This window comes from Phoxinus phoxinus, assembly GCF_949152265.1.
Source record: "Phoxinus phoxinus genome assembly, chromosome: 20".
NCBI classification, from domain to species: Eukaryota; Metazoa; Chordata; class Actinopteri; order Cypriniformes; family Leuciscidae; genus Phoxinus; species Phoxinus phoxinus.
In genome coordinates this window covers 13,379,431-13,392,684 of record NC_136895.1, presented here as the reverse complement: position 1 = coordinate 13,392,684, position 13,254 = coordinate 13,379,431, and the positions used below count along the sequence as shown (strand labels likewise).

Below are 13,254 nucleotides of genomic sequence, written 5' to 3'. Positions count from 1 at the left end.
GTGGCCTTACCTTCACATTTAGGGAAAGGGCTGCTCCATTCTCCATTTGATTGACAGGTGATTTCTCTCGGCCCTTTTAATTTCAGGCCTTGTCCATTGCATGAAAACATTAACTTGTGTCCATGTTTGACGGGACCCTTAATATCAGGGGATCGCTCCATTGTTAAGTCTTCCGTTGATGTGTGTAGAGGACATGTTGCCTCTAGAGAAAGCAGACATTTGATCACATATTTATCCACACAGAAGCTTTTATACTCTGTGGCTCAGTGTTCAAGAGTAACTATGCTACTTTGCAATGAGTAGTGGTTCATAACAATTACATATTTGTCATATGATATTGCACAAGCAGCGTTACAGCCAAGAAAACTTGAGCTAAAAATGGAGTATACATCTATCCATAACAACCTTATGAAAAATTCAAATATGATGCATATCCTGACTAAGGTCTAGATTTGTGATACAAAAAAATAAATAAAAACAAGTTTTTTTTTTTTTACTTAATTCACCATCAGTCCCAGCTGATTTTTGTCATGTATCTAGTCAATTTTTACCATTATGTAAGTAAATGTGATTTTTGATTCATTCAATTTAAAAGTGACTCTCTTGTGCAGAACTTTTCACTCTATATTCACAGATTCATTGTCCTTAGCTCAATGCATTTGTATCTCAGAAGTTCTTTATTTTTTTCGTTCACATCTTTCTCATCTGCCCAAAATATTTTTTCTTAAGAAAAATATATATGTGGCTGGAGACTACTTTATTTAAATAGTTGCTATCATCATTTGATTTCGCGATTTCACCGAGGATGAATGTGACCATTTTTAAATCACACAATCCTTTTTCTCAGGTTAGAAAACTTTTTTATAAGAAAGGAGTATATCACAATACTCCTTTCATATAAAAAAACGAATTTGATAGAGCATTTGATTGGACGTTAAACTGTGTAGCGGAGGACAAGTCATCCAGCATATACCAGCGAAAACTGATAATGTTTATTATTACAATAACATATTAATCTAGTGCACATGGACTCAACTCAAATTATGATTTTGCTGGGTCATCAAAGCAAACTGAATTTGTAATTATTGTTGTCCCCACCACAAATTATCTGTGGATTTAATGTTATTCCTCTTGATTGTCAAACAGTCTCTCTTCATTTTCACATACAATATATATATATATATATATATATATATATATATATATATATATATATATATATATATTTTTTTTTTTATTATTATTATTTTTTACTAATCAGTAAGAAGTTTTAAAAGTCAGTTATCATCACCAATCAAAACCTTACCTTCACATGTTGGTGTTTCTTCCCAAATTCCATTGCGGCAGAAAACTGTACTCGTCCCATTCATTAAGAATGATCTTCGACATTCGTATGTTACACTAGATCTATCTGCATACAATTCTTCAGGTTTAGATGTTATGTATGCATGTTCCACCTTTGGAGGAATGCCACAATGCACACCCACTGAAAAAAGATATTAATATAAATTCATGAACTCCAATCAGACTGAGATTAACATCGTCAGTAGATTATATTGTCCACTATATGCTGTCACTGCTCCTCACACACATGCAATAAGAGTTTGAGAAGCTCACCCTCACAAACTGGTTTCTCCCATGCACCATTGACACATGTTATGAAGCGTTGAGTTGATTTGAACCCTGGATCACATTCAAGTGCTGTTGTGTCTCCATCACGAAAGGTCTTTTTGGTTTGCTTTAGTTTTCCATGGGGAACACTGGGAAAAGCACCACATTCTTCCTCCCCTGTAAAGACAGAAAATAGGAAGCACATTTCAGTAAACTATCATTCGTCTAACACCTGAGACTGATAATAATAAAACTCACGGATGCACCGAGGTTCTTCAGACCAAGAGCCGCTGCTGCATGTCACTGAATCCCACCAGTTCCCAGTGAAGGGTTTATAACCCGTGTCGCAGGAGTAAAAGATTTCTTCATCATTGGAGGGGTGGCTGTATGTGAACCCGTTTTCCACGGATAGATCACAGCACGGTTTCGGCTTTGCTGTGAGAAAAAAACGATTTGATTTTGTTCAAGATAAAGGCAAATTATCAATATCTCTCAGTATGGGAAAAGACAAAAAGGCAAAAAAGAAAACTTCCAAGAAAGCGTACCCTCACAGAAAGGGAAATTATTATCCTATCCATGAGCTTTGATTTTTTGCATTTGCTTTTCATTTAAAAACTGTGAACACAATGTTTTTACACTTTTTTCCCCCAAGTACAATATAATCTGTATAACTGTATTACATGTATAAAACACTCTACATTTAAATGTTTTGGGAAGTGCATATAATATAACATTTATGTTGAAGTCAATAAAATCAAAATGAAAAAGACTTTCAAATAAATAACAAAAAGCACTTGCCTTGACATTGGCCACAATTAAAGGAAAAACCAAACAACCAAAAGACGAAGCCGAGGAGTTTTACAGGAACTCTCATTTTGATCTCAATTCGCAAGTATCTTTTTTTGGTCTGTCTCTGATACTCTTGTCTGCTTGTGGATCAACAAGTTAATCATTTACCAAAATCAAAAAGAAGGTTTTCTTACACCAGACCACTGTAAAAAAAAACAAAAAAAACAAAACAAAACAAACCTAATCTGATGCAGCATTTCGTATTTGTCATTTAGACGCACCAAAAGACTATTTACTTTAGAGAAGTCAGACTTCTTGAGCCATCTTTATGCAACATATGAACAGGAAGCAAAGGGCAGGATCGTAAATTATTGCCATTTTTGAATCTGAACTCTGTAGCTTATTCCTGTTAATGTTTTTTTTTATTGGCTCATGTTCTTCTTGAATCAAATCATAAAGTACATTATGTGGTGAATGAATCTGTCCCATAGAGCATAATGAGTGAGATTGAAGAAGATTCACAACACTTTTGAACTTTTGAACATTGCAAAAGTACAGTCATTGCAAAATGAATCTGTAACTGCCATTGCAAAATGTGTCCATTAGAATTGAGCAATCTCTTGAACTGATAAAAAAGAGAGGCAGAAGAAGAGTTTGACCCTTAAAGCGTTTGCCTGTAGTTAAAATGTTGTTGTCTCTTAGAAAACACTGAAAAAAAAAATAGTTGGAAAAGCTGGATGTCATTTACTGGATCTTACAGTGTTGACTTTTTGTAAACGCTGAATTGTTAAACTCAAAGGTCTTTAACTTTATTTGCAAATGGCTGTCATGTGATAACAGATTCTGGGCACATTCAATGAATATGTTCAAAACAGGGACTGGAACTCTTTAAGAAATGCATTAAAAAAAAAGAGTAAGTGAAAAAAGAGTGACTTGCAGAAAATACTGACTGTAAAGATAAATGTCAAACTAAATACTATACAGAGTTTTATTTTTTAATTTTTTATATATATTCTTGCAAAAGAATAGCAATACCAAACTTGATGTCTTAAAACCCCTAATTTGATTAGATTATTTTATAACAATAAGCATTACATAAACATCAAAATTAAACAGACAAAATTCATGAGGTTCATGAACTTATTTTAATTTGATTATTTTGTTTGATTATTTATTTCTTAAAATAACTTGAGTAACAGAGTTCTTAAAGAATATAGTTACCCATTCTTTAAGGGGAATTAAAAAAAAAATTGTGACCTTATTCTACAAATATCATATTGTCCATGTGTGAAGTTTGAATTTATGATTGTAAATATATGCTTACTATTGATTGGACAGTAGATTAAATGATAAATACATCATTTAAACTGTTGTCACTATGCTTTTAAAGGCCAATAACCAGCCCAACTCTGAACAATTTGTTAATATGTAAAAAGGTTATGAATAGAAGTGAGCAGTAGTCATGCATTCTCTGTTTTTCCACACCGTCACATGCATCTTGTAATGTCATATGTAGCTATTAACCAAGCATTTGTAAATGAGAGATCATTTAGATGTGAAAGCCATATTATATGATTTTGTAGTCAAATATCCCAAATATTGTTTTTTATTAACTTGCCTGGAAATTATCCTAAAGCGTCCGCTAAGAAAATACAAGTCCATTACAATGTGCAAAACAACCAACCTTGCAACATGACGGACACTGCAAGAACATTTCAGTAATTATGGGTCCAAGCACTGAAGGTACCAGAACCCGTGCATTCGTACGGATTTTCTTCTTCTTCTGCCCTAAAAGTGTTTGGCCAGCCAAAACAGTACGTCCTAGAAAAACTAAATTTGGCAAGATGGTCCCAAATGCCCCCAATACTCACACCCCAATTGGACCATACAGTAGGTGGTGCTATAATAAGTACTTTTACATTTTTGCTTATATATCCATAACCTTACAGACTAGAATCAAAATTATATCTCTGTATTTCTCCGTAAAATATCCACCATAGAATCCTTTTTTTTTTTACCTGGCTTTTCTCTGGGTTCGGGCCAAAATTCCGAGCCCAGAGACCTCCCCTGGACAGCACGCTAAATACGCATCTTTACTCTGTTTAATTTGATGTAAGTGTGAACTCGTGAAACATAAACAAAAAAATTAAAGTAAAGCAGCAGCTCCCTCATGGACGACTGCCACTTATAAACATAAAAGTGTCAACATGAACAACAACATAAAGTCCAGGCCTTGTATCTATTCCTTCATTGTCATCACTCCAATTTATCTTTATTTTTACATATCCCAGTGATATGTGAAACATTTTTGTCAAGTTGCCAGACATGACTTGGAGCCGATTCTCGTAGGCAGTGCTCCATAGCATGGTTGCAGTTTGGGTGACCTGAGTTCGAGTCCTGGCTCATACTTTTCCCGATCTTGCACACCCATCGTTTCCTGTCAGTTCTCTACTCTATCTTATCTCAATAAAGGCAAAACGTTTTAAAAGTTACATTTTAGGCTGGTCTGCCTCAATGTCTAACACCACTAATCAATCAAAATGACTGAGATGGCCAATCAAATCAAAGGCAGACTTAATGTTCACAGAAGACGAACATGAATTCTAGAGCAACACTTCCGTTTTAGTGGTAAAAGAGGCAATGATGAATGTGAATGAATGTGTTATTTTACCATCCTTCTTTCATTTATTCCTTTAAATCCTTTAATTGTTTATTCTTTAAATAAAAAGTCAACGTGGAAGACTTGAACGCAGTAAACAAGTTTGAGAACCGTGCGTTCACTGGCACGAGTGAAGCTGAGTGGGCATTTTCAGTTCATTCCTATGGGAGTTGAGCTTCATGCTCATGCCGTGAATTCACCAATTCATGCTTATAATTAAATAGAGTTGAGGTTATGCGTATTTGGCATGCTGTCTGAGGGGAGGGCTCTGAGCTCGGAATTTGGCCAGAACCCAAATGCTCAACTTACTGCAAAAATCAAGCAAAAAATACAAATCGCTATGAAATGCAGGTAGTGACATCTGTCATGTGTGTCTCAGAATCTGTTTATTGGAGTTTCTTTTGAATTTAGTGTGTAAATCAAATTTGTACACATTGGATGCTTTGAGGTTGTTATTTGTTAAATATTGCAGTTCGGATGTTTTCACCATGAAAAGATTGGTTTGTGTTCACAAAGGTTATTCAATTGACAAAAGATGCCTGGATGTCTTTACTTTGGGCATTCAGAATCAAAGCTTGCATCTTTCCAGCTATAATCGTGTGTATATCCTGTGTGAGGATTATATTGGCCATGTGCTGATTTTTTTTATTATTAAACAGACTAGCTAACGCACACAGCCCGAGTTTTTCCACACCCGTTAGGGAATTTCACACCAAAAGGAAATGGTAAGCAGCTATATGGTGCTTGAAGAAACCTGTAGATGCAGGTACCGGTAATACTTTCATATTGACAAATCTCACATCACATTAACAGAGGGAGCTAATCTAATGTAGAGAAGTAGACTGTTCCAATGTTTTGGGCCTGCAGTCGCAAAAGCACGATCGCCTCGTCTTTTTAAGTCTAGTTCTAGGCACATGAGTAGAGTATATTCTAGAAGGAGTGTATGGACAGAGCAGATCGGTCAGGTACTGAGAGGGGCCAATTTGTTGAGGGCTTTGTAAACAAATAATAACATTTTGAAATCAATACTAAATTTGACAGGTAGCCAGTGCTGCATGATTGTGGAGGGGAGTTTGCTCAGACTAAGGCAACGATACAGGGAATAGTTGTTCTAAAAGATGGCGCCGTCTGCAGAGAGCTTTCAAAGGCCGGTGAAAGCATACTGTCAGTTAAGTCCTATTCGGACGCTAATTGTTTCTCATGGGCTCGTACGGTATTTTAAACATTTACAGGGGTAAGTCTGTGATTTTATTGCCTGCTTACACACAAAATCTTTTCATGTCACACGATTTTTGAAACCTCGCACTCAAAGTGTAAAACTACACACCGAATCTCCAAAACCATGAGCTATTTCTCAGCCTTTGACTCAGTTTTCAATTGCATAAAACACTTTTGTCAAAACACTACACACAATTCTCAACCTAAAACACAAAAACCGAACAGGAAGTGACTTGCTTTCCTTTTCAAAACACAACCAATTAAAATGCTACACTTATTTACCAGTCACACACACACTCCTCACATGTGCAAACACTAATGGCTTAACTGAACACTAACCAATCACTGCTTTACTGTAGTATAGGCCTATAAATAGGTCAAAGGTCAGATTATCTGTTTTGAACAATGGATGCCAACAATGAGACCCCACACACAGAATTGTGCTCTTTACTGTATTCTAAAGAATATACTTTTGGTTTACATATGTTTATGGTTTTGTTGTATGCTACTGTATACAACAGTAATGTTTGGCCTGACAAATATTTTCTGTTACATTGCATTGGTGTTTACAGTGTACTTGTTACCCCTCTCAGAAGATTACCTTCACTGTAGAACATTACATTGAAATGTAGATATAAGACTATGAAAGACCAAAGAGCTTTAGATTTAGAACAACAGTGTTTGCATGGTATATCCAAAAATGTACTATTATGAAAGAAGTGTTTGCCATTTGATGCAAATGCTTCATTCTGACATGTGTTTATGGCATTTTGAATGCAGTGTTACATTTTGAAGGAGATGTGAGGCATTTTTTTGTGTGTGCAGTTTTGGGAATTGTGTGTAGAGTTCTGAAAAAAGGTGACATAGTTTTGAAACCGTGTGTAAGCAGTTGGAAAAAACTGTAATCCTGTGATGAATCACTCAAAGCACATACCTGTTTGGTTCTTTGTGTGATAAACTTGTGCACCTTGAGTTCATATCTTTCTCTCTCTGTGGTCTATATCATTACAAACACAATTTAATTGTTTTATTCCCCCCCCCCCCCCAATAATGGGTAATGGGAATTATTTGATCAATTGCACCACCAAGTGGTCCCTGTGTGAAGTTTAAATTTATGATTGTATTTATTATCTTAAAATATACACCATGCATTTCTGGTGTATTGACCGTGACAGACAAAAAGATTGTCCGCAATTTGATCAGAACACACAATTATTAAGCAACCAAACTCTGAACCCTTGGTTAATATATATATATATATTATGTACATGCACTTTGCGATGCCACGTGTATTAGTATTTATAAATGAGATTCATTTAGATAATGTACATCAAGTCAATAATGTACATTTTTCGACTCTGAAACCCCAACTTCAGAATCCAAAATGGCTGCTCAGCGCATCAACAGAAGTAAAACAATAGTAATACTTTGTTTATAACACTTCTCTTTGTCTGTGTCTCAATAAACTCAGTGGTGCACAAAGTACTATCCAAAAGCTATCTGTGCACATGACACTTAAAACCACTCTGTACACATGATCGTTTGCATTGTCTGTGCAAAAAATATTTGTATTCCGAAAGAGCATAGTTACAAATTTCAAAAACTCTATACATACTGGCCAGTGTGTACATTTTTACATACTCATTTCAAAACTTTTAAACTTAAGTTCAAAACCTAACATAATACAAAAATTGACAAGATAATTTACTATTTTCTAGTATTACCACCATATTGAAATATATTCAGAATCTTAAAAACGAAATACTATCAAAATAATAAGATGTATAGCTGAACAGCTACAGGTGTTAGTCTTTAAATTTCATTAACATCTATACAAAAGGGGAACACTTAGGAATATTTTTTTACTGTAAGGTGAACATAGACCATGTTATATTCTGCAGTGAATTTTAATGAGTAGGGAGTGTCATTTTGTTTTATAAAGAAGTTTTATAAAAGGAAACACTGTGTAATGCTGCCTGTTGTTAGTGCTTTTAGGTCTTTGTTTTACAGTTTTTTTCAGTCGCTAACAAGCGTTTGTCCAGCCAGTTGTCACATTTTCAAAACTCTAAACACAATTAGCACAGCATCGGTCTTTTGTGGCCATACCATTCACACATTTCATGTCGTTTTCAAACAATATGCAGTCAGTGAACACATTTCCATAATGCTTACATTTTCTTAACAGACAAGCTATACCTCCCAACAAAATTATGGATTGTTTTTGTAGTATTTACGAATGTTAACACACAACATCCCACAATAGCAAAAACAATATTCCAAACCTTAGATACAGTATAAAAACCTCTGCATCTGCATTGATCAGTTCAAAAACAATATATCTCAGCTGATAACAAACAAACAATTGAATAATTGACACAGAGCTGATTTATGTTGGGTAAATTGGGCCAACCACAGCTGATTCCAGTCTGGCTTAGACTGGCTTAGAGTGGCAGGGGCTATTTTTTTCTATTACACACTTATACAGTAAAAGGAGGAGAAGGGAGAAGAGCAGGCCCAGTGAGGCCCATCCTTGCCTTTCTCAATGATCTCCACCAGCGCCTGGTTCCAGAGCAGCGCCTGGTTCTCATGAAAACATGAGAACCTTTGTAATTACCTGGGACAATGTGGCTTTCCATCATTCTCAAGCAATAACAACATGGTTTGAAGTCCACCCAAGACTGGTAAGTCTCTTCCTTCCACCCTATTCACCTTTCCTCAACCCCATGGTGGAGTTCTTTTTTGCATGGAGGTGGAAGGTTTATGACCATCAGTCACATGACCAGATGTCCCTCCTTGAAGCCATGGATGCTGGTGCAGGGACATCACAGTTCTTGATTGCATCGTCTTGGATAATATCAGATGTGATGTTGATGAAAACATGTGGCCTAACCCTGAAGATCGCAGAGATTAGATACAGTAATCTTGTGCTTTTTTAGTACAAAAAAAAAAAAAGTACAAAAAAAAGTATTTTTTTATCTGGGCTTTTTTTATTGTATTCAGAATGCTCTTGTGTGTCTCACGGATATTTTGTTCACTTGTTGTAAAACTTTTTCTGTTCTATCATACTGTGTTTCTACTGTACCTCCTGTAGTAAACAAAGGATTTGCTTTTACTGGAATGCTTTTGAATGTGAACATTACTACATGTGGACATACAGTTCCCAACCAAGAAACATAAAAGTCTATGCAGTTTTTGTAATGTCAAGAATAGCCAGTATTCTGAAACCTGGTGTACTTTGATTGACTGCATGTACCTGAAGTGAAAACAAGTGTTATTCTTTGACAGAATAATTTCATTTTGAGTCAGATTTCCAGTGTTTTGGTAAAGTTAGTGAGTGCAGAGAAAGATGTGTTCTATTTTGTAATGAAGAGTTAGTATATATTTAACAAAATGTGTTTTTGAGAAGAAAATTATCCATTTGGCCAATTGTGTTTTGTAGGTGTGAGTCTGTGTTAAGAGTTTAGAAAAAGTATCTGAAGTATGGGTAAGCGCTTGATAGCGATTGAAAAAAACTGTATGAGTGACAAAGTACAGTATGTTAGTTAAATGACAACCGTTGCTAGTGTTATGGAACAAATGGCTTGATTTGAGACATGTATTAAGTGTTTTGTAGTTTTAGTTCATTTTGAATGTGAAATTAACTACTGTGCCAAGTAGAAATTTGGTTGGGAGAACTGTGTGAAGAGATTTTAATAAATGACCTAAGTACTGAGAAATGTGTCCAATCAATTGTAAAAAATAAAATAAACAAATTTAAAGGGTTAATTATTTATTTATTATTGCTTAATAAATAATTTTATCTCCTATAAATCGTGATCATAATACATATAGACATGTCAGAAATCACATTTGTAATCAGCCAGAAACCTAGCAAAAAGAAAGTTTAATAACTCATGTACTGTATTTCTTCCCCCCCACATTTGCATGATAGTAAAAATACATGATTATTTGCAATTTTCTCTTTGGTCTTTTTATTTTTATTTTTACAGGCAATCTTTTTTTGAAAAGCTTTTTTCATACAAATGCTCTTAGCTGGCATTAGATAAGTTAATGTCGTTTTCATACATGCACATTTTATTTGGATTATTAAAATTTTAATTTTGAATGTTGATTTTATAATTTATTTTGTTTTAATTGCAAGAATTCCAAAACAGAGAAACTGACTTGGGAAAAAGGGTTTATTTTGATTTGCTCCATTTGTTTTTTATTAGCAGTACAACTGATACATCAGTGATGTTTTATTCTCCTTGTCACACACACTCAGGCAAATTCATCACTCCATCATTACAGTATTGTATTAGGAGGTTATTACTGCTTATTAAAGATTTGCCCCTCTGACATGCAAAGGTGATTCTGTCCTGATGTGGTGAGAATATCTTTTGCCGTCCACCCCAATACAGCTGTATACCTCTTTTATCCATTTCCTCCACCGTCACTGAACAAGGCTCTGAAACAAACACATCATCTCACTGTCACTGTTACAATATACATTCATTGATTCATCAGAAGACCAGAACAACAACTACAAGATTACATAAAACTTACAAAATAAAATACAGTTAAAAAAAGCCTAACGTGTTTTTGATGTATGGTTTAGTGTTCATACTTACTTAAACACTTAATATTCCCTCTCCATTCTCCTTGTTCACAGGTCAAGTATTTGGAGTAGGGGGGACTCATATCCAGTGTGTATTTACTAAAGCAGAGGTATTCAACTCTCTCCCTTGAACTGTATTCAGTTTTTGTCATTTCTTTTGTATCTGCAGAGTCCACTTGTGGTGGTCGCTCACATTTCCCTGAAGGCAAAGCAAAGTTATTTTTAGACTATTTTAAGATGAACAAGAAAATGTGTTATTACAGTATTTCACAATTGCTAAAACACATTTCTTGAAACCTTCACCCATATTCTCAAAACTTTAAACACAAAACGCAGTATTTAAACTACATTCACAAAACCCCTGACTCTTCTGGCAAAATCAAACACTTGCATCAAAACCATTTGATCTGTGCTCAAAATCAAACAATGCTTTCAAAACATAAACACAGCCAGTCAATATATAAACACTCATCGGCATTCATTAGACACTACATCAAAAAAATTGACAACACAGCGTCCAGGGCATGTAGTTACAGATATATTTTTTTTATTGCATATAGAAAATAATTTTGCCATAAATAAAAGTAAATAATTCACAACTCAGTACAGCAAATATATTGCATACTGTAAGTACTGCAAGTAATACAGTATTGAATTTCTGTATTTTTCATATTTTCAACAAAGACAACTCTAAATGAAAAGCGTATTACACAAAATATTGAGCAATTGCAAAATCAAAGTCAATGAGAGACTCATTCTGCCTCAGCATCCCGTCTTCGTGCTGGGTCCGACCAGAGGACTTCGTCCACATCACATGCAATGTTGTCGCTTCCAAGGCAACGTGGGAAGAACCCTCTCGTGTGCCGGATCCAGCCTTGACAACACTCCACACCTATGCCATCACAGGCCAAATCCATTGCCTGTAAAAGATTTACCCTTGTATATGGGTTACGGTCATAGACCTTCCATCGCCACGCAGAGAAAAACTCTTTTCGGGTTGTACTCTTTGTCCTGCTTCCCTCATTGTCATTCCATGAACAAGAACATGGTCTATCACAGTTGCCCGAATTTGATCTGAAATTACTTTTCTTGGTCTTGCTCTTCATTGTCCTTGTACTCTTCCTCCTCGTCCACCACCTCTTACTCGAACTCTTCCTCCTCTTCCTCCTCTTCCTCATCTTCCACATCTTCCTCCTCTTCCTCATCTTCCACATCTTCCTCCTCTTCCTCCTCTTCCTCATCTTCCTCCTCTTCCTCTCACATTGTTTCCATCCATTGTGGTATCAACACTCAATGTACCTGGGCCACCTGTACTGGCTTATATTCTAGACAACTGATTTGATCACATCATTAGAAACAAGTGTGAACAATTTTGAGTTGTTGTGTGTAAACGATGACAACTGTGTTGTAGTTGTGTTTAACTTTTGCCACATGTATTTACCATTTTGCAACACAGTGCAAAATGTGTTTTAGTGAGTAAGAATGTGTTTAGAGTTTTGCAAAAAGAGTGGATGACAAACAGTGTCTTAACTACCTGAACTTGTTTAAGGTTTAGCCTACAAAGTGACTGATTCGACAAATGGGGTTAGGCCACCGAGCATTGGGTTCAGAGAATGGATTTTACTGTTTTAGCAATTCAAAAATACTGTAATAAATCTCATCAGCCACATGCCTTTAAATTTATTACAGTTTTTCTGAATTGCTAAAACACTAAACCCCATTCTATGAACCAAATTCTCAATAATATAAAACAATTTGTCGAATAAATCACTCTTTCTGTAAAACATGAAACAAGTTCAGGGAGTTAAAACACTGTTTGCAAATCTCGTGCACTCTTTTTTTCAAAACTCTAAACACATTCTCACTCACTAAAACACATTTCGCACTGTGATGCACAAGTTTCAAAACGCTAAACACAGGCAGGCAAAAGTAAAAAAAAAAAAAAATCCAACACTTGTCATCGTTTACACACAACGACTCAAAATTGTTCACACTTATTTCTAATGATGTGACCAAACCAACTGTACATAATACAAGGTCAGTTCAGAGTCCCATGACTGACTCAAAATGTTGCACTGAATGTTGATACCAACAATGGATGGAAACAATATAAGAGGGAGAGGAGGAAGAGTATTTTTTTGGCTTTTGCAGTTGGGTCACTGTATTTTCACAGTGTGCAAGTGCTGAATATACAGACATTCAATACAATACTATACTTGCAGTGGGTATACATTTTATTCACCTTACTACTGTAAGTTGTCATTACTATAGTTTTACGTAATTGCAAAATTTGTTTACTTTGTTACAAAATACTATTTTTCTGTAACTGCATGCTTTGGATTCTGTGTTCTCCAATTTTTGATGTAGTGTCTAACGAATG

The 13,254-nt window shown here is 35.3% G+C and overlaps 1 protein-coding gene across 1 annotated transcript in view; it reads right to left on the bottom strand.

Annotated features, from left to right (window-relative positions):
- LOC306988215 (complement factor H-like) overlaps positions 1 to 13,254 on the bottom strand; it is a 137,950-nt gene that overhangs the window by 90,254 nt on the left and 34,442 nt on the right. Inside the window, exons 21-26 of the mRNA XM_079593018.1 lie at positions 10,888 to 11,073; positions 10,538 to 10,724; positions 2,410 to 2,537; positions 1,870 to 2,046; positions 1,618 to 1,788; positions 1,307 to 1,486 (exon numbers count right to left, since the gene is read on the bottom strand). Of these exons, the coding sequence (XP_079449144.1) occupies positions 1,307 to 1,486; positions 1,618 to 1,788; positions 1,870 to 2,046; positions 2,410 to 2,537; positions 10,538 to 10,724; positions 10,888 to 11,073 (1,029 nt within the window). The remainder of the gene's footprint in view (positions 1 to 1,306; positions 1,487 to 1,617; positions 1,789 to 1,869; positions 2,047 to 2,409; positions 2,538 to 10,537; positions 10,725 to 10,887; positions 11,074 to 13,254) is intronic.